The sequence below is a fragment of the Pholcus phalangioides genome, unplaced genomic scaffold (assembly GCF_987345545.1).
Source record: "Pholcus phalangioides strain wild (caught in Gottingen) unplaced genomic scaffold, Ppha-v1.0 ptg000015l_1, whole genome shotgun sequence".
Classification (NCBI taxonomy): domain Eukaryota; kingdom Metazoa; phylum Arthropoda; class Arachnida; order Araneae; family Pholcidae; genus Pholcus; species Pholcus phalangioides.
The window spans coordinates 43,026,186-43,053,953 of NW_028301608.1; the positions used below are offsets into that span (position 1 = coordinate 43,026,186).

At 33.8% G+C, this 27,768-nt stretch overlaps 1 protein-coding gene across 1 annotated transcript in view; it reads right to left on the reverse strand.

The window, feature by feature from the left end:
• Positions 1–298: 298 nt before the first annotated feature.
• LOC149076048 (mitochondrial enolase superfamily member 1-like) overlaps positions 299–27,768 on the reverse strand; it is a 38,951-nt gene continuing 11,481 nt past the window's right edge. Inside the window, exons 4-15 of the mRNA XM_089243571.1 lie at positions 24,902–25,015; positions 24,378–24,418; positions 24,182–24,213; positions 23,839–23,877; positions 18,644–18,726; positions 8,457–8,491; positions 8,277–8,364; positions 6,438–6,572; positions 4,845–5,016; positions 2,946–3,045; positions 1,177–1,258; positions 299–564 (exon numbers count right to left, since the gene is read on the reverse strand). Coding sequence (XP_089099697.1) covers positions 448–564; positions 1,177–1,258; positions 2,946–3,045; positions 4,845–5,016; positions 6,438–6,572; positions 8,277–8,364; positions 8,457–8,491; positions 18,644–18,726; positions 23,839–23,877; positions 24,182–24,213; positions 24,378–24,418; positions 24,902–25,015 — 1,038 coding nt within the window. The 3' untranslated portion in view covers positions 299–447. The remainder of the gene's footprint in view (positions 565–1,176; positions 1,259–2,945; positions 3,046–4,844; positions 5,017–6,437; positions 6,573–8,276; positions 8,365–8,456; positions 8,492–18,643; positions 18,727–23,838; positions 23,878–24,181; positions 24,214–24,377; positions 24,419–24,901; positions 25,016–27,768) is intronic.

Here is a 27,768-nt window from a genome sequence, read left to right on the forward strand (position 1 = left end):
AAAATAATATGTAAGCGTAAAATCATTTATAAGTTCTTTCAAATATAAGAATATAATAAAGCCATAGTAATTAAAAACTAGTTAATTAGTAAATTAGAATGTATGTTTACAAATATGCATCAAAATTCCACGAAAACGTGAAAATTTAATTTTCTAGAATTTTATAAGAATTTGAAACTGTAGCGTCTTATTTTGTTGTTTCATAAATGAAAATATGAGAGAATGTGTGTGTATTTTATCACAACTTGGGAAATTGATATTAAGATAAGACTGTAACACTAACATAAATTACAAAAAATTATTACACAGGAAGAAAATTCAGATTTAATTAATTATTATTACTGGAAATATGTGATATAATCATAACAATAATATACTTTGTCATTTGATAGCTATGAAATTCATATTACATTTTATTTTTTACTTTTTTTTTCGCCATAACGTTTTTTAATGTATGGCTTTAGAAAACCTGCCGGCGGCAAATAATTTCTTCCATTCAACTCCTTCAGGATACTCATAGTCTCTCAGAGATTTTTCTTTCATTTCAGAGCTGTACCCAGGATTCTAAGAGGAACAAGAAAGGAAAAGAAATGCACTAAATGCTCGCATTATCACGTAACCTGTGAAGAAAAATTCCGTAATTTGTGGTTTATTAAGGAAAAAAATAATAATAAACACTCGCAACGCTGAATAAGCAGTTGTTAAGACTTGATGGATGCATAAATTATCATCTCGCATCTCATAAAGCAGAGGTAAGGAAGGTGTACCTAGAAAACCTTATGAATAATTTTGCACTAAATGGCTTCTGAAGCTTGCATGTTTCAAAAATGAAAATAAATTTTAATTTCCTTGAAATCGTGTGGAAAAGAATTCACTAAGCTGCGTCTTTTCTCCCTTCAGCGCCATCTACCAGTCATTGTAGCACCTACAAGGTCTTTTCCAATTTCATTAATACATATTTTAAAATACATTATAACCAATATTGTAGAAAGCAAAGTATGAAAAAAATATTTTTTTATTACCAGTATTTTTATATAAAATAGACTTCATATTTATAACTTATATAAGAATTTCAGATTGGGTTTTAAGCCATAAAGGAACTTATACGATTTATTAATAAAAATATTTAGTTATTTTCATGTAAATAGTAAAGTAATAAAGTTGATGAATACTCACCAGGGGTACTTTATAGTTGCCATTTTCAAGAGCCACTGGAAATTTGAAATGTTCGTGGAGATGTTCGACGTATTCAATCATTCTAAAAATGAAAAGCCAAATAAATGTCTAAAAAAGTATTCTTTCTTATGAAACAAAATTACTATATACATGTATACTTATAATCAAACCAGGCTTTTCCTAGGCACCTGGGAAAGATTGACAAGTTGCTTTTTAAAGTTGGTAACTGAGACAAAGTTAATGAAGTAACCGTTTTTTATCATAAATTTACACACACATATTTGCGTGCATTTTTATACGTGCAGGCCTAGGCACTTAATGGCTAGAGACCACTGCTATATGCAGACCATATTTCTTAGCTTATCTACCGCGGCAATGCGATGAAACCATTATTTTCAATAGTGATGTTTTTTCTCAGTTTTTGAATGTTTATGCTCTTACACTGATGCGATGCCTACACGTTTATTTTTGTTGAAAAAACGCAGTCTCCAAAACCTTTAGAATAAAAATTACAATATAATATTCAACTATCTAACTAATTAAATTGTACTTCAGCTGTTAAGAGCTGGTTCTGAGCATTTCTTATAAATATCTGACTTTTTTATAACACGAGAAAACAGTAATTACCTGAATGTTCTATCCTTAAAAGGTGGGGTGAATAAGCAGTTGTATCTCGAGATTACAAAACATATTTCAGTGTGTGCGTGCGTGTGTGTCTTTCTTATTTTACTCTCTATAGGGAAAATTTTTCACTCATTTGAAATTTTTTTCAGCTTACTTCTAGACCGCCTGTATAAATTCAGGGGTTGAGGGTGGACCTCTTTCACATGGGTCAAAGTTTAACATGTATTATTCGACGTTTTAACACCGACACCAATTGAACCATTGATGCATATTATACATAATCATTCAAAATTACATATTCAAATGACACAAATTATACACACAGTATATTCCCAAGCTTCTTCATAAATCAATAATTTATAGTAGTTATAGATAGTTTAACATTTTATTTGGCAGTGTTGTTTTCAAAAGCCCCAACATGGGTTGTCTTATATTTTTCAAGTAAGGGCATTTTATATTGCAAGCTGGTTTTGGCATTGATGATCCTAAGCAAATCCTAAACATTCAATTTTTACAAGTGAGCTGCTCATAATGTTCATATACAGTCGAATCCCGTTTTAACGAATTCCGTTATAGTCAAAATCTCGTTTTAACGAATACCGTTATAACAAAAATCTCGTTTTAAAAAAAAAATAGAACACTTTTCTAATTCCCCCAAATAAGTATTGATATTACCAATGCAAAAACCTGGAATTCCTTTATAATGAAATTTCGTTATAACGAAGTGATCTCTCCGGTCTCTTGGAGTTCGTTACAACGGGATTCGACTGTAATTACCAGCAGAATGGCTCGAAAGTACACATGTCTCCTATTTCTTGACAAGCCAAGCAAGAATGATTTTTAACCCTGGCATTTTGGAGAGAATACCATATGTGGAGGACACATATTTCTATGCATTCTTCAAAAATCATAGAAAAGTAAGTTGGCAAACAATAAATGACGTTTTTGTACTATTCAAATCTACGTAAAGCATATATATACAGTGTGTTCCCCTGAAGCGCAACATTCCATATTTTTTTAAATGTTGGTAATTTTTTTTGTCATGTAATAGCATTCAGGGTACTGCATTTGCTTAATATAACCCCTCAATTTTTTTTTCCTCAGGATATTTCAACACTTGTTAATTAAAGAGTTAAAATAATTACCTATCATCGACAGTGCCGGTAACGCTTATATAATCCCATATCGATAGATGCTGAACTAATTCACATAAGCCTACACCTCCAGCATGTGGACAAACCGGAACTGTAGAAACAAAAACAAAGATTCACTGTTTCACTGTAAATGAACAACTTATGATGAATGGTGTTACATTTACGAGATGGCCTAATTATAATATTAGTTTAAGCAAAGACATCTCAATGAAGTTACAATTTGTTTTTCCTTCGCAGATTTCATTGATAAACCAACAAGAATTTTGAGTTTTAACTCGACGCTAATTAAATTTAGAGTTTCTTTCAATTCATCCTAAAAAAATCAAGGTAATTGCATGTAAAGTTGTTAATCAATTCAAATAATACTCTACCTCAGAATATTAAAGCCAACGACAAGCAAAGAGAAATACTCTCGTATATAATAAATCCATGTCTTAATTAAAATCTTCAAGAAAAAAAAACTTCTGTAATATAATCAAAGACTTGAAAAAAAATCATAACTTAGTTGAACATAAAATGAAATTACACTAAGTGTATATGAATAAAAGTGTACCGAAATATTTTAATCTTAAACGCTTGATATCAAATATATTCAGGGATTAAATATGAATTCCGAATTACTATTTCGTTAATTCAAATTGAAATTTTTCTTTCCCAATCTATAATTGGGCAAAATTATATATACATGTACGTATATATAATTTTGTTCGATAACTTTTTCATCACAATGTTGCAGACCTTAATTAATCAGAGAAGAAGAAGAAATTGTATCGATTTCGGAAAAATGATTCACTTTAATATGTATTTTTCCTAATTCAATTAACAATTAATTAAATTTTTTCTTTTTCTTCTTTTTTTAATAGAAGAAACTTCTTTTCTTTTTCGGGAACGTTTTCTTTCTCGAATTAAAGAGAAGCAAATTAACGGAAAAGTCCATTTAAAGTTCACTTGACATTCAGAAATGGAATCTTTTGCTTTTTGGTTATAGGTTAATTAAAATTTTGGTAATTTTACCTTCTTTTTCATTGTGCGTAGGGATGTGTTGGAGCAAGGGATTTGATTGAAATAGAATTGTATTAATTTTTGTTTTGATTTTGGATACATTTTTTTAGATCAATTGTTTTCTCTCTGTCTAAGAGTAGAAGTAATTATACAACTTTTATTTATAAAAAGGAATTATGTAATATTATCAGGGGTGGGGGGGTCACCAATCAAAAAATGATGCCAAAGGTGCACAAATAAAATTGCCAATAGTTGCTAATATCGCCGAAAAATCACCAATCATTGATAAAAACTATATCAAAGGTGAGTGGAATTGCCAATTATTGCTAAAATTGCCAATTGCGAAAACGGAAGCTAGGGTTAAGGAAGCCTGGGAAAAAAAATATCAATATTATGCTGAAATATGCAAAATAATGCTCCAAAATATGAAAATGTGTCTTAAATCCTGAAGATCATAAAAAATGCTTTAAGACTGCTTAAAATCACGAAAACATGCCTTAAAATTACTGATAATTATGAAAAATGCTCTATCGCCTAAAAATAGATAGATATGCAAAATGTATAAAAAAAATATGCTACGTCATAGAAATCATAGCTTTAATAATAACGAATATTTTGGATTATGCAATGTTGTTGATTTTCAAAAAATGAATTTGAATGAAATTAAATTGTGCAAAAGGCACAGTTAAATTATCAGCCATAAAATCCGCTGTTTTGAAAAATATTTTTTTTCTAATAAAATTTCTAGTTAATAAATGTTTTTAAAGTATCAGTGTAGCAAGCAGATAAGGAATTTAGATAAATTTTCAGAAAAAAAATTGCGTAATAAAAATATAGGCATCGATTTTTTTCTGTCAAAATAACCATTAAAGGTTTAGATATACTGACCATTAAATTTCGCTGCCATCAAATAGACTGCGAGGATTTCATTGACTCCACCTAGACGACAGCTGTCTATCTGGCAATACTGTAACGCCTTAGCTTGCAGAAATTGCTTGAACATTACTCGGTTGTGACATTGCTCACCAGTTGCCACACCGATTCCAAATGGTCTCAATGCCTTTAGTTAGTGAAGGAAAAATAATGACAGTATGAAATATAAATTCTTTTATGTAAAATACTCACGACTTTAATGTATTTTTATGTATTTATTTAGCTTCATTTTATGTAACCTAGATAATAATTGCAATACTTGTCACAGGTTAATTTTTTTTATTTCAAGCAACTTTTATATTCTATATCAGTAATCCCAACATTTCGTGCTTCAAGAGCCTCCTAAAAAAAAGCCGTAGGAGGTGAGCATATTTCATATAGATGATTAAGATGCCGGTGGAAATTCCCTAAAAACCAGTAGGGCATGTGCAAATACCTTGGAATTCTTCTTAACCCTTTGGATGTGTAGGAGGTTTGTGTAATCTCTTGAAATGCCTGGAAGGTTTGTGTATAAACGTGAAAGGCTCACATATCCACTGAAATGCGTTGAAAGCGTGCGTACCCACTAGAATGCATTAAATGCGCGAATATCGTTTAAAATGTGTAGGAAGCTTGCGTGCTCTTAGAAATGCGTGGGGGGAGGCTTTTTGCGTATCAGGTAATGTGCTTACTGGAAAAGCGTAGGAAACTGCTGAGCAGTTCCCCCCCCCCTTCCGCCGTAGAATAGAAACACCAATATATTTTAGATTTTTTCCATCTTTTCTTTTTTTTTTCTCCGTTATTTCTATTTTTCAGCGAACTCCCAGAAAGACCTGACACATACACATCGGTGCAGCTTGAACTAGATGGTTTTTGCGCCAATAAAATCAAACCCATACACATCGAGATTACGCGAACAAAAGGATAGGCCTGCTCTATGCCAGTGTTTCTCAACCACCGGGCCGTGAACAGTTCACCGTTTTAGTTTAATTTATTTCCTATTGGTCATGCAAGGGTCTTCCACTCCACACAAAAAAATTAACCGGCGGTTTCAACACGCGCCGCTGTGGTGGTCGGGTGGTCATAGTGACAGTCTCGCATCGCGAGGACCTGTGTTCCAACCTCACTGTTGCCACAGCGGTGGTCGACTGAAGTTGGTTTTCTATGGTTCTCAACTTCGAGGTGCGAATGCGAGCCAATCCCACCGTCAAAAAGTTTCACCACAGAGAGCAACAGGTCTACACTGGTACAAATACTCAATCATTACACTTCATTCCCTTATGAAATATATTTGGCAGCACTGAGAAATCAGACGCAACTCTATATACGCACTCAACCTGTTAGTTTCACACACATTCATACTTCCGGCGCAACTCACTCGGTAGTAAATTGCCCATGGCAATAGACCTGAGTTGTGCTCGGTTTGAAAGGAAGAGGAAAACTTCCACATGCGCATCAAATTCTGCCTTTCCTCTTTTCTCGAAATGCTTTTCTATAAATTCTGAGTGAGTATTTCCTGAAACGGTTAGTGGAAAATATCGTAGCATTAAGGAGTTTTCACTTACTTACTCGAGATATTTCCGCGTGTCCAAGAACATCATCAGGATTTGTTGGCTCTTCGATCCATTTTAAGTGGAAATGCGCCAGTTCCTTCATCCATTGAATAGCTTCACGGACATCCCATTTCTGATTCGCATCAACCATCTAGAAAAATGTTATCGAGAGACTGTCTATATAAAAACGTAGAAACACATCCGTGAACATAAAATAAATATCACGACAGAGAAATAAAGCGTTAGTCTAACACTATAACATATACGGATTTTTCACGAGCTATTTATTTTTTTCCTTTCTTTCATTATTTGCAAGAATAATAAATATATTCTCTTAAACAGAAAATATTCCGAGCCCTCTTGAAATTATTGATTACCAATAAAGAAAAACTGCATTTTTTTTTATATAACTTTAATAAACAGGGTGAAAAACTCAAGTTCGTTTCACCTTAAATAACTCGTAAACCACATTGACTATATAAATATAATTTTAGAAAGTACTGTTTCAATAAATTTCCCATCTTAAATGTGTCGTTTATTTTACGAAGGGCATTATATGTACTACTACTCTACAGCAGATATACACCTCGTTCATATTCCTCTGCGGAACTTCTAACGAATTGGTACATGTTGGAATGTGTGTGTATGTACAGTAAACCTTCGGTGAAGTTTGTTTCTATGTATTGCTTGTTATGTTTGGTACTGCCATCTGGCATCAATTTTTTTTAAACTATGATTTAACTGATTGAAGTGTACTGAATGAATTTATCGTTGTATTTATGGCGAAAATCGCACTACTAGTCCAGGATGGCTAAGAAATGACTCAGGGGTGGGATTGCACTGTTTGCCAATTTCAGTCGGAACCCACAGGCCACATATCTATATCTATCTGCCGTTATGCAAGATCAAAATCTTCTAGTGTTGTTGATTAAATTTGACAAATATGAAAAAAAATTCTAAATGGGTCTAGAGTACGTGTGAAGAAAATAGTCGGATCCCGATATAATGGCAACAAATTTTTCGATCCTTCCCCGATATAGTGGCAACAAATTTTATGATCGTAGTCAGGTATAATGATAAATTTTACGATTTTACCCCGATATAATCATACATACATGCATGAATTATTATGTATAGTATATCACATACTGCGATTTATCATATTTACCAACGACGCGACGCTTGAATACTACGCCTAATCACCGGCAAAATTGATAAATTTAGGGAAATTTATCTAACTTACCAAAATGTTTGGTAAGTATATATAATAAATATAATAACCGCATTTATCACATTTGCCGCAATATATATACATGTTATATATAGCTGTATGAGAAGTATATATATATATATATATCTTTCCTGTGTGTGTGTGAGATCAACAAAAAAATAACGTTTCCAAGTGCAATATTCGCAGAGATATTTGAATTCAAAAACTGGGAGAAATTACGGGAAGAACCGCATAAACAAACGGACAGGCACATCTCACACTTTTTATGCAGTTCTTTCCCTCATTTTTTTCGAATTCAACTATCTCAGCGAATATTTCACGACTCACAAACAGAGAACTTTTTTCGTTGGCCTCAGGTGAGACTGGGCAACTACTTTCGAGTTGGGTATTTCAGCACAGGGAAATAAAAAATTGAAAATTTTCTATCTCAGTACATTATGTAAGTACATATACGGCCTTTAGTAAAATGAATAGCACATCTAAGATAGGCACGTTATTTAAATACTTTTTCTATTTGAAAGTGCGTTTCTATAGCCAACGGTTTACGAGTTATTTTTGAGGTGAAACGAACCTCAAATATATGTTCAAATATAGTTCACGGAATGACTTCATGAAATTTCTCACTAAAATATTATTTTCCCCAATTTCTTCTCTGATCGCTTTCAATCTTTTCTTGTCATTATTCAGATCCAGTCCAACTTTGGCTTTGAATCTAAAATTAATGATGTTTAGAAAAATCAGTTAACCGCAAGTTTTAAAATCTAGAATTTTCATGCTTAGGAAAAAAAGAATTATAGTACTTACCGAGTAAAACCTTTAGCCAACATATTCCGGCAAAGCTGAAATTATTAGGTAGATATACATGAAATTAATTAAATTCACTAAATTAAATTCTTTTATATTTATAATTACTTGCATGTATTTCCTTAGCGTATTCGATGGCATATTATATACATATTATATATATATATCGCCACAACATCGTGCATGACGCAACTTTCACTTTTGTAAAAGTTTCGCGTTTTTAATAAGAAGGCTATACCATATTTATTACGTTCATAATCAGTTCTTGCATTCTGCTATTTCGTAATACGAGAAATATTTTGCCTCTTTGGAGAAATAAATTTTGTAAATTTTCATGTCATTTTCTAAAATAAAAGGATTTGCTCCAAAAATATGCTATTAAACCATTTTCTGAAACACGAGATTATAAAATTTTTAGTAGAACATCTATAAATGTTGGGTTTTTTTTTCCCCAGCCAATGGGATAGAATCGATCATTTGCTTTAAATTTCACCCTTCTCATTCACACATTTGAGATTCAATTTAAAATTTATGTAAGTATTATTTATTTCTTGTATCAATCTTTTCCAACTAACCATAAAAATCCAAGCATTATATCACATTACCTCAACTGTAAAATTCAACTTAATTAAACAAGGTAAAAAAAACCTTTTAAATATTTTTTCTATCTCAACAGTTTCCTAAATTGCGTTTTTTTTTAATACAGTTCATTCATTTACAATTCATGAAATCATCAAAACAGTTACATTACACGGGAAAATAAGCTAGAAGTAGTGATGACGACTTTTGGAAATAAGAACAGTTGTGTGTGGTGTACGTATGCTAATAAGTTGAAGATAAACTATTTTCTTTAGCAGCATGAAAAAAAAATATGGATTCGTCCTTTAAGCAAGTTCGCTCGACAAATATTGTCGCAAGTAATGAAAGTTAGTGTCACATGTAAGATTAGTATTCCTTTATGAAATAACCAAGGGAGTAGCTGAAATAAGAAGCGAAAGAAATAAAAAAACGGAGGAAAACTCCTTGTAAAGGCAAAGTTTTGGACTTGGTTCAATACAGCGAACATTGAGCTTATTAATAATATTGTTAATAACCAGTGCTATCTCTCCAAGTCCCAAAGCAATCATGTAGTTATAATAACTTTTACTCGCGGCGCAGGTGAAACATGCGATGACCAAATAAAAAATATATATATAATATTGTTTCCGTTATTTACATTACCATTTTTCTCTCTGTCATCGGAATTCTTTTCTGTTGTTACGGTAAAGTTCCACCTTGTTTTTGTTTTATTATCGACTCTTCGATTATTACTATTATTATTATTATTACATTTATTTATTATATTATTACATTTATTTATTATATTATTACATTTATTTATTATATTATTACATTTATTTATTATATCATTAAAATAGTCATTGTACCGATATTAAATTCCATATAATTTGCCTATTTTTCTTTGATTTTAATGTCATAACGTCAACGTTTCTAAAAATTTAAATAATCATGGGGGAAATAGAATATTAAATCATCAAAATTCACTGTATTGTAAAAATTTAATCTAGTATGGGACCAAATTTTCAGATTTTCAGTCCGTTAAATTTAAAATTGTATGTACTAGAACAAAGTATCATGGTACTATGTATGAACCCATTCACGTGCATCCTTTTGGCAACAAATTCGGATGATCTGTATTTGAAATATGAATCTTTAAAAACTGGTTTCCTTGTTTGCGTGTTACATTGCGTTTTTACATTGTTCAATGGCTGATATTCATATTCAGCTCCCTCAAGGATAGTGGAATTTTTTTTTATTTGGTCTGTTTCAAATATCTTCCCACCTCCCCACAAAAAAGTGTTCTTTAATGCTAAGATCTGTAAATCTTTTCAGATTGTCATCTAGAGACCCTCTAAGTGGTAGTGTAGGGAGTAGGCATCATACTAGACTCACATCGGGAGGATACAAGTTCGAACCCCGTTGACGACATAGTGGTGGTTGGGTGAAGTTTCCTGCGGTTTTCCAACTTTAAGGCACAAATGGGATCCGGTCTCCCATTTCAAAAAAGCCTTTCCACAAAGAACAAGCAGACTTTCGCTATGTTACTTACTTGACATGAATATTCCCGCATTTACCATCTTCACTTCAAATTATAGGAAACAGATGGCACCAGCACCACAACACGAGATACTCATAACTTGACATAAATACTATACGCATAAGCGTATTGAAAATATAAGTGTGTTAAAGCTACACTGAAGTGCCTATAAAGAAGAGTAGACTTATCGTCCTCCATCTTAGAACAAAATATCTGGTTTGGCAGCTACAAGAGATGTTTAATCGTTTAAAAAACAGGATAGGGGGAAAACCGATCAGCAAATGACGAATGAATGCAAATGATGTTGCAATTCAGAGATGGCGGATGAATTAACATGGAACTACAAGGAACTCTAGGCTGCACATACCGCAATGTGCCGATTTGTTAGGAATAACCTAGAGAAATATTTACGAGCTGCATTTATAGTTAAGTAGTAATAGTTATGGTTCAGAGATGATTATGTCGCCAAAAAATTCCTCCGGCGTTACCATGAAGGATTTCCTGTATGAATGTTGCACTATCTTGCTGTAGCCACTGTTAGCTACGAACCAAATTTATACATCTTTGTATTTGTATAATTTAATCTCAGTGAATATGTCTATAGCCAAAATCTTCGAGCATAGATTTCTGAAGACCCACCTACGACTATAGGTGGGTCAAAAAAGCAGAGGGCAGATTATTCATTAGTTTGACATGGTGCCAATTTTCGTAAGATGCATATGCAACTCGACAAACAATTGTCTGTTTTCAGAGATCCATGCTTGAAGATTTTGGATACAGACATATCCATTGAGATTAAATTATACAAATACAAATACCACAACAGACAAAATGATGCCCAACGAGGTGGCTGAAAAAAATATGGATATAAAATATAACTAAAATATAGCAAACCAAAATAAGAGCAATTAATTACGAAAAAATTAATATTTATGATAAAATGTAATTCACAGCCCATAAAAAATTATGGCTGTCTTATATATGCATGGATATCTTCTCGATTTATGCCAAAATGAACATGATATTAATGCTTGTTATGTGTAGTGTTGCCATCTGCCTTCTATTTTTCGAACTATGGGTGAAGTGTAATGATTGACGATGTAAACCGTTGTAGGACTGTTGCTCTCTCTCTGTGGCGAGACTTTTTAACAGGGAGATCGGCTGGATGATGTCAGAATCAAAATTAGCGGCCATGCATTTGTAAACGCTGAAAATTTTGCTTCATTCATTAGCCCATGCTGCATATTCAAGTTTGGCTGGAGCCTCTTCCGATCGCTCGGATTCCCAACTATCCCCATAAGCTTTACGCGATTTTTACGATTTTTAGGCATCTGTAAATTTGTCACAATTCCCATCGATGCTCTGATCGAATTTATCGATAACAAGTGAGAAGAGTATGGGACCAGGGACACTTCCTTGAGGGGATTCCACTTGTTACACCTGTCCGATCGGAAATTACCCCATTCAGTATTACCCGTGACCTATCTCGTAACTACGATTCTATCTAATTTAAATAGTTTTCCCTCCAATACCTATCACATGCCATGTTGTACCCGAACGAATCCTTTTTGGAAATCAAAATAGACGACGTCTATCTTATGTGAAAAAATAATCTTAAATGGGGATATTTTCTACCATATCAGTCATACCCTATTATTAAAAAAATTATGTATTTGTTCATAGATGGAGTGCGTGCAGTCATAAATTGAACATAGAAGAGTTGATCCACTTTGCCCATACATTGAACATACTGTATTACAGATTTTTATTTTATATCAGATACACTGTTACTTTTTTTTTCGTTATTTTCTCATGAGAAAATTTCAAAATGAAATTTTTTTTTTCTCTTCAAACGAATCCACGGTAAATTAAATTGGAATTTCTTCCAGGGAATTTTATCAGGTCGAAGTTGATTTGGATAAGTATATGAGATATGATAAGACTATTTTTCCTGGAGCAAAAAAGTGAAAGAAAAAAGTATGCAACGAAAAGATATATTCCTATTTGGAACTACTCGTAATGTAAATCGATATAAATATGACAGTCATTAAGAGCCATCGATACGCCTCGTTTGTATTCAAATGGAAGAGACGTTGACGAGAAATAAAATGGCAGAAAAAAAATAGTGGAAAAGAGAAATATGCGAGCGATTTCTTGGATCTCGGCCAAGACATTTTTTTAGCTCATTCATCACCACTTTAACGATGAATTCCAAAGATATTTTACGTTTAAAAAAAATAAAGTTTTCTTATAATCCAGCTTATATATGAAACCTTATTTCATCTGATCCTAAACTTTTCAACAAGTGTTGTAATAGCTATTCATGGTGTATCGAACATAAATAGTAAATTTATAAAGGATTGTTAGTTTTAACATTTTTTTAAATATGTAGACTGAAGTCAGAAGTAAAAATTTCCTGTTATATAATGTTTGTCCGGAAATGCCGCGTTAATGTATATATAAACAAATGGAAAATAAATTATCAGGAATTCGCTCCGTACATTTGTGTCTACAAGCCCATCTTTGTTAATCGAAAACGTCATAAAGTACATCGCCAAGTAAATTTGATTGCCGGTCCCAGAACTACAGAAAGTGCAGGCATTGCCACCGGGAGATCATCTCCGTGTTGATCACTCGATCATTTTTCGTCGCACCACCGTGTTGTGACGAGAGCTAATTAGACCGGGACCTACAATTTATTGCCGATTCCGAGCGACAGCTTTTCCTGTTTTTTATACTCACCGAGAGGTTGGCACGCTAACCCCTCTATGTGGGACTCCTTGCAGTAGCAATATTTTTTCTGTGGTCCTATCGCCGTTTCTGTTGCAAAGGATTGTACAGTTATTGAAATAAGAAAATTAACTTTTTATACCAACACCTTGTACGAAATAAACAATTATAAAATTGTTGCAGCATCATAATGCGAGTAAAACGGGTTTTCCGCATTCATAATGCTGTTTTTTCTCGACATTCCTTCGTTTTTTGAATCAGAATACCTCAGTGAATATTGCACTTAGAAACGTAAGTCTTTTTCTATCATCAAGAGAGCCAGGGCAACAATTCTATAATGGGGGTTTTTGCACAGGGTGTCGATATAAAAAGTGAATTTTTTTTTATTTCAATAACTATACAATCCCTTGCTGCTTGAATGATATATCTGAGTGCTACACGTTATTTAAATACTTTTCAATTGTAAGAATGCCTATAGGGCCGATAGTTCACCAGTAAATTACCATACTCCCTGTTACCTATGCACCCTGCATATATTCTAGTTTGAAGTTTTTTCTTTCATTTCCTTATTCCCTGAATGATTTTAGTTGACTGTATAGCTCCCTCCCCCGCGTTTTTCGATTTGGTTCGATCTGTGCACCGTCTGAATTTGCCACCTATATTTTTCACAAAATTAAACGGAAAGAGAAAGGATTTTTTTTTTTACTTGTGCAGAGGCAGAATGATATCTCTGATCCATTAGCGCAGCCAAAGGCTTATTCTAGTCCTCGCACTAGGATTTTTTTTCCAAAATTTTGACGTTTATTTTTAAATACACCGTATATAGAGTGTACCTAGACATCAGAATAATCTCATACCTATTCAAGAAACTACATTATATTTTCACTTAGTGGAGAGACATAGATTATAACTTTATCAATTTGTCCCTTTTTTTTTGTATAATGTTATAATGTTATTTTGAACGTGAAAGCTTCAAGCACAAATAATTCACAAAATTATTTTAAAAATGACTTCCGTTCAGTGTTAGAACAAATGCGGTAATTTTTTGTCGAACTACAGAAAGCCTTTAGGTTATGTGATGAGAGGAGATAAGCAACATTTCTTTTCGCACAAAAAGCAAAATACAACGTTGTTCTTTTTTTTTTCTTTTTTTTTGTGCATAGATCTTAAAATAGGATCTGATGCGGTACATTTAACATTAGGTTACCGTGTTAGTCATTATGCTAGATATCACAAGATGTTTCAAAATGATTTTCGCAAGTCTTTCTCATCAGATTAGGACTTTATGGATCACAAATCAGTGGTCTAATTTCATAAAAAGATAGAAAAACTTTTGTTAAACATTCAAAGGCACCTTAAGGGGAAAAAAAGAATAGAACGAATATGATTAATTTGTGCATGAAATGCGCCTAGAGGCGCATTCACAGGGAAAGAAGGCTAAGTGGGCTTCAGTCCAGAGTGAAAAATTCGGATAGGCTGCAAATTTGGCGGATGTATTTTCAATAAAACTAAATGCTATTCTCATTGACAAGGTCACAAACCGGGTAGTTCTTTTACAAATCGTTACAGAGAAATACAGTCTGGTATCTAAAGCTGAATATGCGTTTATAAAATTCAGGAGTATCGTGGGATTTTTCTATCTGAGACCAATCCGTAGATACCACTGGCTTTTCTGTCTGCATCTTATATTTACTGAGATGATTTCGTTACGATAAAGTGATTCATCCGTTGATACCAAAACCTACGTATACGTGTCGCATTTCTTATTTTTTACGAGCGTTCAAGGCTGTTAAGTTATGATGTTAATCTTATCAATAGGGCTAGGATTTTTATTCTCCAAAAACTTCTAAAAAATGCTCTCTAAAATATGCATTTATGCTTTTAAAAAACTAAATTATATGCCCTAAAACGAAACATTTTTCATTCCTATCTCCAATAACATAAGTTTTAGCCAAATAATAGGGTAATGAGAAGTGCTGATGCTGTCTAAACTATTTTGAACCATTACTAATTGTATAAACATAAAAGTTTCTTCGTTTTACTAACTAATCTCATCGAGCCAAAAGAACTTTCGCTCAAAAACTTCCCTTTTTCGAGCAAGTTTTTCTCCTAAAAATTCAGAATTAATGTGCTGTCATCTATAGGCGAAAATACCTAGCCAGTAGTGTATGTATTTAGCTTTAGGAAAGCACAAAATTAAAAAAATAAATAAATAATTCTTTTTATTTGATAAAAACTCAAAATTTCCCACAAAACGGTAAAAAATTCCCCCCATTTACCAATATTTTAGCCAATTTTCCCCACGAGTTACCATCACCACCTATTCAGATGATTAATATATTCACAGCCACACACTAATGTCGTTGAAGGGGTAATATTTTTATGCTCTAACAATTAAATGTCATTGCTGATTGGCTGAAAAACTTGAATTTTAGTATTTTCTAGCAATCAGCAACGACCTTCCATTTTTAGTTCATAAAAATCCTAGCCCTAAGAGCTCTTATCAGAGACGGAAACCGCATAAAACCAGTCTGAAACGGAATTGGAATAGCGAGAAAAATTTCATTTTTTATCTAAAATCATGAAACATGTAAAATATGCCTTAAATTATGAAAATAGTCTCTATCACGTAAAAATGTCGAAATATGCAAAAAAATGAAAAAAATATGCAAAGACATAAAAAAATCATAGCCCCTACTTATCAATCTTGTCAGTTGTTTATCGTTTTTTTTCGTTTTTAATAATTTTTTTTAAATATATGTTTTATTGCCATGTGAATAATGTTTATTTTCTACATAGATAATAAAGCACCCGATACCGCCCAGCCCCTTAACCAGGGCAATGTTACTTAACCAAGTTGGCATTTGTCGGTAGAACCTGGGCGGTGAATGGCCTAAAAGGGAAAAAAAGGAAAAATCGAAAATACGGTAGTTCGATCAGATATAATATTTATAAGACACATTTCCGGGTCAGAATAATTTCCTTTGGAAAACAAACATCTTGCATTATTTGAATATACAACCGTCAAAGAAAAAATTATCCGAACCGTATCACCATGGTATGACTTGATTCCCCTGCCATTATTTACAACATTCTATTATGCACACAAGGCCCCTTTACTCTTTATACTCTCGAATGCATTACCACCAGAAAGCAGATATCATGTGTACGCACGTATATAATTTTTTTATTCCCTTCTCTTCGATCCTTTATACCGTAAGATTGTAGAGAATATACGGCACAAGGGCCTTATGTAGAGTCCAATGGCTTAGGGTTCAAAGCACATAAATAAAGCTTTGTCAGCAGATATTCACCACGCAACAGCCTCTTCACCTCCAACAGGCATAGGCGTAAGGTGAGGAAAATATATGGGATATTCCCTTTCCTGTCAACTTTGCTTTAAGCGCAGGGGGCGAGATTTCGTGACCGGTGAGAGAAATGCATATGCCGGCGCAGGACTTGAGACATGGCATGGCGATAGATGGAGAAACAGTGGCGGGATATACGCCAGTGTGTGTGTGTGTGTATATATATATATACACAAATGCATACGCTTTTGAGGATAAGGCACCCGGGAATTCGAAATTGAACGATACGTATATTCAAGTCAAACGGAGAAACCTCGGAATATAACAAAAAATATACACTCTTTCCTTCTTTTTCCTGTACCTACAAGTACCAAAATGTTAAGATCATGAAAAAAAAGTTGAAAACAATTGCATAGCATAACACTAATGAAAACGCTGAAATTAAATGTAATATCATGATTTTGCTTGTTATCGATTCTGTACGAAGCTAAATAATTATATGAATAAGCTACCTGGTCTCAAAAATATATATACAGTATATATATATATATAGTAGGAAAAAATACAAGAGAAATGAAGATAAAAATGAATAGAGTGAAAAGATATATTTTTTGAATGACAAAAACACTATGTATAGTGCTGCTCACTTTTCTTTCAAAAATATATATATATATACAAAAAAGAATTATTTTAAGAAAAAGGAAAAAATTGAATTTTATGAGAGTGAAATAGAACCTATGCAGTGGGTCTTCATCAGGGGAATCACCCCATGCATGGTTCGAAAAGTGTAGGCGTTTCTGAAGGGTGGCTATGCCTAAATGCATTAAAAATGCCGACCCTTGTTTTTCGTCCAACATGTTTTTGAGAAGGCAGGCGTCGGGGAACAAGGGTTGGCATTTTTAATGCATTTAGGCATAGCCACCCTTCAGAAATGCCTACACTTTTCGAACCATGCATGGGGTTCCCCCCGATGAAAACCCGCTGCATAGGTTCTATTTTACCCTCATAAAATTCAATTTTTTTTTCCTTTTTCTTAAAATAATTCTTTTTTGTGTGTATATATATATATTCTCATTGCAAGTGTAGAGTAAAAAGAAAAAATGTCTTTCAGTTCAAGACATAATGATACCTCTAATTAAAACGCCAAGTGCTTGCTATCGATTCTTTATGAAGTTAAATCAGGAGTGCTCGACCTTTCGGAGAGTGCGGGCCACTTACGTAATTTGATAAATTATCATGGGTCAGTATTTATTCATCAGCAGGATCATTTTAATGAGTGGGGCTCATTCGAGCACGGCCCAGGAGCCTGTGATAACTGAACATACCAATTCACATCAATAGTGTCAGGCTTGGAGCTGTAGTGTATTGCTCGACCCTAGGTTCAATGAGGCTATTGAGATACGTGTCCTGTTCATCAGGAGCCCTTTAGCATCTACAGGGTGAAAATTTCATTTAAATTCTTTATATAATTTCCTTATAAATTTCATGTAAATCCTAAGTGGTACTCACTTCGTGCATTTGTCACTAGGGACTCAGCTTCAGATTCAAAGTCAGTCGTTATAGACCACATTGAATGATTTCGGGGGGCCACATTTTGCATGCGAGCCATGGGGTGAGCGAATAATTAAGTGAATAAATTACAACATTGTTGCAACAACAAAAAAATTCTCTTTGCAAATGTAAAAGAAAATGTCTTACATTTTAAAATATACAGACATCTCTCTAATTGAGTCGTAGCAGTTTGGACGTTTGCCATCATCATTATTTTCTTCAAAATCGATTTTCAACTTACTTTTTTTTGTGTGAATCTCTTTTTTTTATCTCTATTCTTATGCTTTAAAACTTCATCATGAATTTTACTATTTAGCATGTGTTAGGGACTTCCTTACGCATATAGCGAGGCCTGGCCTTAACACAAAAATTTTCTCATTTGAATTGTGCATTAAAATTTCATTATGCATTTCATGACACTGACTGATGCGAATTAAATTTATATTTGATGGGAAAATGAAAAAAAATCAAAGTTATTCATAAACAAGATTTTAATTTACTTCGCGTATTTTTCTTTCATTATATCCAATCCATCCGATACTTGTGCAGTAAGCTGGATAACCACTCTCTAGTAACTTCGACTCTGCAATTATATAATACATCAGAAAAATTAATATCTATCCAAGAAAGTAAAGTTATTCACGCGAAAGAAAAATAAATATAGGGTGGGCATGAAAGAAATAGTAAACGATTTTTCTTTTCATGGCAAAAGAATAAGTACATTCGGGTAATATAGAATGCAATTTTTACATAGAAGAACAATTTTTTTCATTATTCCAATTTGAAACATGGTAGAAACCGGAAACTTGTATTTCTATAAAGTTTGGATGCTTTTCTTTTCATTGACAAGTGTACCGTATTTAAAGAAATAAATATTATAACTGTGAAGAAATTCCCACATTCAGAAAAAAAACATTTCTGTGGAGTAATATGGAATAGTCGGGTAAAATAAGGAATAGTGGGGGTTGAAAATGAACAAAAAAAATTCGAATCGATCAAGATTTAATGAGTCCATGACAACGAAAAATAAAAATCTCATCGTATGTTTCTCGTAGTTGAGATGCTATGGTATGCTTATTACAAGAGTCGCAAATGAAACATTCCTAATCTGCCCCAAAACCGTCAAGGTGGGCCCACGGAGAATAGAACACAGACTATTTGTAGACCTTTCTTCTTTTATCTTACTTAACTTTCCACCTTGAAGAGATATTCTAGTCCAACTCAGATAGTACTTATAGTATTCCATATGACTCGACACACCAACCGTGAAAAGATAGCGTCCCATCTACTTTGGGAGGATCGCAAGCTACAACTTAACGCAGCACAATAAAATAAAATACTTGTGATGTACATTAAGCTTAATTTCAAGTTAATCGGCAGATTCCCAATAACTAATAAACACCTTTGTAAACTTTCCTGAGTAAATTTCAGGAAATAGAAAAATAAATGTTTTGCTATAGCAGCCGTGGCGATGGTGACAACCGTTCACATTGACTGTATAGCATCATGGGGTCACATTCGAGTGCTTTATTACTGTTTGTTTCAATTGATGGTCGTACCATATAGCGGAGAAAACCCGGTATTCATATTACTCGACTATTCCATATTACCCGAATGTACTATACTTACGTATAGGAATTTTTAACATAAACGTTTTTTGGAATATAATATAATGTTTTTCGGAGAGGTCAATTCTTAGTCACTGGGCACATAGCAGTGTTATTATCAAATTCTTTTCAAATATCCCGGAGCGCACTCTTATCAGCACTTACCACAGCTCTGTAATCTCGCGTGTGTCAGTTCAAATAATGTGTTTATGTGAGTGTTGTCTATTAATTTTGTTTCCACCGTAATTACAGTGTCACAACAGCTATTTAGGCTGTTTTTATCGGTGTTTTTTTAGGGGGGGGGGGGGGGAACTGTATCATTTTATTGTCACGTGCTTGATGACATAGAAAATTTATAATTTACTAATTTACTATTTAAAAAGAACCGAAAAACTCAGACACATACATCTAATTCATTTAAGTAAGTTTCATACCTATACGGGCGCATATAGGAAAAGTCCCTTTATCCTGGAATAACTCACGAACCGTTGATCCTAGAGGCATACTTCTAATAGGGAAAAAGTATGCAAATAACGTGTAGACAGCAAATTTATATTGGAGGGGTCATTCATATAGCAAGGGGTTGCATAGTTATTAAAATAAAAAAATTAACTGTTTATACGAACACCCTGTGCTCAAAAACCCAATTAGAAAGTTTTCGTCCTCTCTCCTGTGCGCAACAAAAAAAAATTCATGTTTTTAAGTGCGATACTCGCTGAGATATTTCACTTGGAAATTCGCTGAAAATGAGGGAAAGAACATCATATGAACCGTAGAATGAGCATGTCCATTGGTCTATATGTTCTTTCCTACCGTTTCTCAGATTTTTTTAATTCAAATACCTCGGCAAATATTGCACTTAGAAACGAGGAACTTTTTTTTGATTGGCTCAGAAGAGGCAGAACGACTTTTTGATGGGTTTTCAGGACAAGATGACCAAATAAAAAGTTATTTTTCCTGATTTTAATAATTATACAACCTCTTATAATGTGAATGACGTATATGAGGTCTGCACGTTATTTGAATACTTTTTCTAAGTAGAAGTATGCCTCTAGGACCAGCGGTTCATGAGTTATTCCAGGATAAAAGGACTTTCCTATGCGCCCAATGTAACATATTTATTTTCTTGTCATACGCACTGTACAAAGATAAGTTGTGGCTTATTTTCTTTCTTGAACGCTGTTTCGATCTTATACAGGTGTATATATTTTGTTCGATTTAGTTTACTCAGTATCGCCTTATCCGGATCCTTTCAATACCAAACACGTGTTGATATCATAATACATCTTCATATAGTCAATCTAAAATCTCTAGATAAGAGAAATGAGAAAAAAATGCAAAAGCAAGAGCCACAGGTAGGTATCGAGAACGTCTCCGTTTGGTTCTTGATCTGAGTGACGTATAAAAGAACTTCTTATTTTTCTTTGCTGTATGCCTATAAGAAACGGATAAGGTCCTTTCCAATTCTGTGAATATACCGACAATAATAAGATTGAACCGAGTTTCACAATATCAAATATCCTCTTCGCCTTCGAAAAAAAAAAATTGCAATATTTTTTTTCCTTTCAATTTATAATCTATGAACGTGTAAAAAAATTGTCGTACAACTGTTCAGCATTCAATTGAATTTTTTTTTTTTTTTTGATACTCTGAACATGTGGATATGGCAATGCTTTGAAGCTTTTTTTAATAACACACAAATACAATAGGTGAATTTCTAAAATCCTTAAATATCATTAAAATTTAAATTGATACGGAAAAATTGAGAGCTTTTTTTTTCTCCTCGAAATATGTATCATTATCCTATTAGTATTTCAATGAATATTTTCTTTTATGTAAGCCAAAGTGTTTTCCTACATGAAATTGCTGAGAGCAAAAGAGACAGAATGTTTCTATCTCTCCACATACAGTTCTTTACCTCTGAAAAAAAACATTTCCTAAAATTTTACCGTCTATTTCGTAAGTAATTGGTACTTTATCACCCAATTACTCTGAGAATATGTCTACTCTTGATACGATTTCACCTCTTCACTTCGTTTGTTATATTATTAGCAACTGGTTTTCCGAATTCATTTTCCCTCTTCTTGAAATTTTGATGATTCAATTCCAGAACGAAGTTTTCTTTAATTTTTATTTTTGATGTATTTTCGTTTTTAATTCGAAATTATGAATTTGAGAAACTGTGATGAAATCGCATGTGAAGAAATATTTTTCAAGTTTGCTTTTGTGTGGATATCTCCCGCTTTCTGCTTCAAATAATTAATTCGATAAGTAGTTTTATATAGAAAACGAATATCATGAAATCTCATTAAATTTATTCTTCTGAATTAATATCAGCAACTATAATATAGAATAAAATTCATTTTGATATAAGCATTTCTTACATGCTCTCATCATTTTATGACAAAGATTCTAACTTGATCGATAGAGACATTGAAATATATGAATTAAAATAAGTTATTCCACTTTTATGTAGTTTTTTGGGGAATTTATTGAATGATAAATGTATATTATTTGCATTACCGATAGAAAATGTTTCCTGTTTGATAGATATGTAGGGTTTGGAAAATTAGTCTTTACGCAAACCTTTTACTTTTGAAAAAATCCCTGACCACGTGAATGTTATATCTGTCTACAACAGTTGTTCACGACACTTACGCCGTGGGTATATAATGAATTATTCAGAGAAACGTGAAGAACAATCAGCACAGTGATGGTTAAAAAAACAAATTCCATGCAAAACATTAGTTATGATCACAAAATACAAGAGGCTAAGCAAGTTATTTACTTGTTTCTAGGGTTACGCAAGTAATAAATAGCCAAAGAGCTATTGAAAATACTATATTACAGAGGGCGCGAGATCAATATTTCAGTTGATATTATCAAGATTGTGGCAAGTATTGAGCCCTTTTACTCCATGCAAGTTTATGGCTATAAGAAAAAACATTTTATGTCTGAAAAAAAATATGTGTATTACATGCATATTGGTGGCTGGAGCAAGCCTTCTACACATTTCAAAAGATACGTAAGCTTCTCGTATAATTCAAGGGATCCTCAAGCTCCCCGCGCATTTCAATGGTCAACAAGCCTAACCATTATTTTATGACCAAACCACTAATTTATGGGGGATACTCGAAGCATGAAAGGTTCGAAATCACTCATCTATACAAAAGTGGACATTTTGAATTTATAAAAATAGTGGCAGTTCCATGAGTTACAGATTTGATAACGAAGCAAAATAAAAAAATATCAATTAAAAAGTTCTAGAATCGTAAAATGACTAAATCGTAAATAGACTTTATTACTTATTTCTTTTACGGCCCCTGCATAAGACAAGATAGTACATCATGTTAAAAAAGTACTGGCTGCATTATATACATGGTGATTCCATAATTCCCCTCTTACCGCATTTTAATGACGAATCTTTGATCCTGGAGGCATACTTCCCATTTAAAAAAAAAATTCAAATAATATGTAGACCTCATGGACGTCATTCATATTGCAAGGGGTTGTACCGTTATCAAAATAAAAAAAATTAGCTTCTTTTGTACGGACAACCTGTCCTCAAAAACTCAATTAGAAAGTTTTTGTCCTGTCCCTTTTGTGGCAAAAAACATTCACGTTTCCAAGTTCAATATTCGCTGGGATATCTGAATTCAAAAATCGGAGAGAAGTTGGGAAAGAACAGCATGAATTATCGAACAACGCTTCTTTCAATTGTTTATTCTGTTCTTTCCAAACTTTATACAATTTTTTGAATTCAAATATCTCGGTGAATATTGCACTTGAAAAAATTGCATTTTTTTGTTGGCATCGGGAGAGACAGGACAACAATTTTCTAATTGGGGGGGGGGAGTTTAGGCACAGGGTTTCCATATAATAAGGTTTTTTTTTATTTTAATAACTATACAACCCCTAGCAATATGAATGCCGTTTCTGAGTTCTACATGTTATTTGGGTAATTTTTCTAACTGGAAGTATTCCTCTAGGATGAACGGTTCCCCTGTAAAATGCGACGGGGGGGAGGGTGAATTATGGAATCCCCCTGTATAAAGGATTCTCTTACAAAACAAATTAAAAATATTTACCTCGTATTTCTTTCTCCAATGCTTTCTTCTTCAAAATGTCTGCAAATAAAATCAATAAATATGTTCGGGGAAAAGGTTAAGATTGTCTCTTAATTCTAATACTACCAGTATTCAGTACATTTCATCAAAATGAAAAAAAAAATATTCAATATTTTCATTCTATATTCTTACGCCTCCAAAGCATTTCTAAAAAGTACTTGAAACATGAAATGTTCGCAATTATTCAGAATAATTCCTTTTCATTTCGAGAATGGAAAATTCACCTTTAAGCTGTTAGAGACTCAACGCTATTGAGTGACATCAAAATGAATTTATAATAAATTATCATGAAACATTCACTCACCTATGGCTTCTTCTTTTGTAATAACATCGGTTCTAGAATGATATAAAAATTTACTCAGAAAACTATCAATCAATTATGCTTTAATTACAGAAAAGCAAAAACTACCTGTGAAATTAAATAGAAGATTTCACAACTTTTCTTAAAAAAACACAGCATAGGGAACAGATAAAAGAAATTTCAAATGCATGTTACTTACATATATCTAAAATCAATCGTCGAAACTAATTTCTCTGGTTCCTGAAATATTTTATGCAAAAAAAAAATTTCCAATGTTAAGTTAATTGAAATTTCAGTGTGCTAATTTAATAAAACCCTATTAAAAACCTAAAACTTAATCTAATTAAAACCTAATACTTGATTACTTTATTTAATTATTTTTGTATTCGGTTAATAAAATTAAAAACACACTCATTTACGAAGTCTGTATCTGTATTGAGTGTAAATGACATTTTCTCAATTTTTTTTCAAATAAAATGAAACCAGAATTAAAATTTTAAAATATGATTTATTATTCATTCTATGAATTTATGAATTTATATTTGTTTGCGCCGTTAATCAATTAATTTCTTAGAATTAAACGTGTAATGAAATATTTAAATTTATTGACACAAATTTCTTTCATCTTAATTAATTAAATATACACTGTATTCAAGAAAGCATAAGAAACAAATTTAAAAAAATCTAATCTTGAGTTAAAATTCAAGTCAAAATAACTGATACCATATCAACAAGTAACTTCCATAACGGTTTTCCTTCGATTCTAGCCCACAGATCCCAGAGCGAGTTCACAACAGCTGCTGTTGCCAAGTGTATGACTCCTTTTTCTGGTCCAATCTGAAAAATTGCTCGAGAACATTCACAAAATTATTAAAAGTTATATTAATAGAGTCGACGCTCGTTATAATGAACCCACGTTGCAGCGACCATTAAATTACAAGGACTGCTAGGATAAGTCCCAAATCCGAAGATATATATGATGTCACCCTCCGCTATCCAAACAAAGGTTTTTAACAGCTGGCTAATGCGAACACATATATTTTGGAAAGAGAAAAAAATCAGCTGCTCAACCCCCCCCCCCCCCCCGCGAGGAATCGAACCCACGTCTTTTCACTTTCCGCGTGAACGCCCTAGACCACTATACTACACAGGCAAGGGAAGATTGCGATATTCGTTACCTCTGTAGTCTACTGGTCTAGGGCGTTGGTTCGATTCCCCGCAGGAGGGCAGTTGAATTTTCTCTTTCCAAAATATATCTTCGCATCAGCCAGCTGTTAAAAACCTTTGTAAGTCCCAAATGTTTTCATAGAACGACTGTCATATATGCTTTATGTCCGATATGAAGACCCTCCCAATATAGCGTCTGTTTTCGACGAGACGAAGGAATTCGTTATATCGCGGGCGTCGACTGCATATATTTTTGAAATAAAAGTCATACTGAATTTTTAATCAACATCATACACGAATATTTACCAAAATGATTAGCCTTTTTTGTGTGAAGTTTAAAAACCCACTTTAGGTATACAAAAATACTACAACTGCACTGGTGTAAGAAATTAAGAGAATTTGCAGACTTGGTCGATTATCTCTAGAACTACTGTACCGATTTTAATGAAATTTGATATGTACATACATTGATACAATACAAAACAAATAGCCATTCAATAATTGCAATACACACGCATGATCGTGCGTAACACTCACTGGAGTCGGAAGGTATGAAACAGCGGTTGCAGAATAAACAAAAAAATGGGTTAATAGATGGGTTAATAGGGGGTATGGTCCCCTCTTACAGATATACAGGTCTCGCAGCGTGATTTCATACTTGAAATAAGGCAGTTTATCATTTCCTGTGTCAATTAGTCCCACTCGTTCAGCAAAGCTGTTTTCATTGCCTGGATGGTTCCCGGAGGGGGGTTGCGAGTTGCAATTGCCCTCCCCAGAGCGTCCCAGATATGCTCTATAGGGTTAAGGTCTGGAGATCTGGCTGACCAATCCATGTGGCGAATATCCTCACTCTCTAGAAAATTGTCGAGCAGAAGAGCTTTATGTGGCCTCGCGTTATCGTCCATTAAAATGAACTCAGGGCCAACTGCACCCCTAAAAAGGCGACCTTCAAGACCTCATCCCTATACCTCACACCTGTTACAGTGCCTCTTTCAAAGACATGGAGAGGTGTGCGGCCATCCAACATGATGCTTACCCAGACCATTAAACCTCCTCCGCCATAATGGTCGATCTCACGGACATTGTAGGATAGGTAGCGGGTCCCTGGTTCTCCCCATATGAACATACGGCGAGAATCTGTGCTTAGGCTGAACCGGGACTCATCAGTGAAGAGAACGGTCGCCCATTGATCCATACTCCAATCTCTATGCTCTCTGCTCCATGATAAACGGATTCTCCTGTCCGTAGAAGTGAGCGGGACGCAAACAGCAGGTCTTCTTGCTAACAACCCTCTCTCATGAAGTCTTTTGGAAACAGTCACCCTTGATACACGGGTTCCTGTGGCTGCATACAAGTCACGAGAGAGCTGAGAAGCTGTAGCACTTCTGTTACGAATTGCTATAATCGAGAAATGGCGATCTTCTCTGTCCGTCGTGGCTCTTGGACTACCTTGCCCAGGATTTCTCTCGATGGATCCGGTATCCTGGATCTGTTTCCATAAGTTACACACGACGCTGGGTGTTAAATTGAACTCTCTACAAATCTGGACTTGAGATTGGCCTGCTTCTAGCCTCCCCACAATTCGTCACATCATTCCATCATCTAAACGTTGGTGGTTACTCATTTTTACTGTTACAATTTGAAATTAACCGATTGCTGCAAAATAACACCAAGAAATTCACCGAGGTGTGCTAGCTACCGAAATGCGTCTTAACTTACGTGCGCTTATAAAGCCTGTTTCTCTACTGGCTCTGCCTACACACACGTGTACGCTTACGTATTTGACGTACAAGATTTGCATTTTTGTCTAGAAGTGGTGGTTTTACATTCAGTTCAGTTCTTTTCATGAAATTCGATAAAATATGCAAATTCTCTTAATTTATTTCACCAGTGTACTTAACCGAGCATGACCTCGTGCGCATTCCTCAGTGACATTTCGAACGAATCAGTTCATGTGTTTTCTGAAGGGTATGGTATTCTGTTTGTATGGTATTTATATATTGTCAGAATTGTGCTTGTTTCGTGTTCCTGCTGATATGCTGCCATCTGTCTTACGTACTTTCAAGTGCAGATGGTAAATGATGGAATTTTCATGTTATGTAAATATCACGTTGAAGCTATTTGGGTTCTCTGCGGAGAGACTTTTTTTCAAATGGTGGGCTGGCTCACATTCGCTCCTCGAAATTGGAAAACTGCTGAAAACCAACTTCAGTGGATCACCACGGTGCCGTCAACGGAAATAGAACCCGTATCCTCACGATGGGAGTCCAACACGATGATCACATCACCGCACAGTGGCCAGCAATACGTTTCATATTTCAACATACTAAGGAAAATATCATTTTCATAAGGCTATATGCCCTAACATCTATCTACAGCACAATTTATTTTCTGTGTGTGTTTTTGTTCTCTATACAAATCTA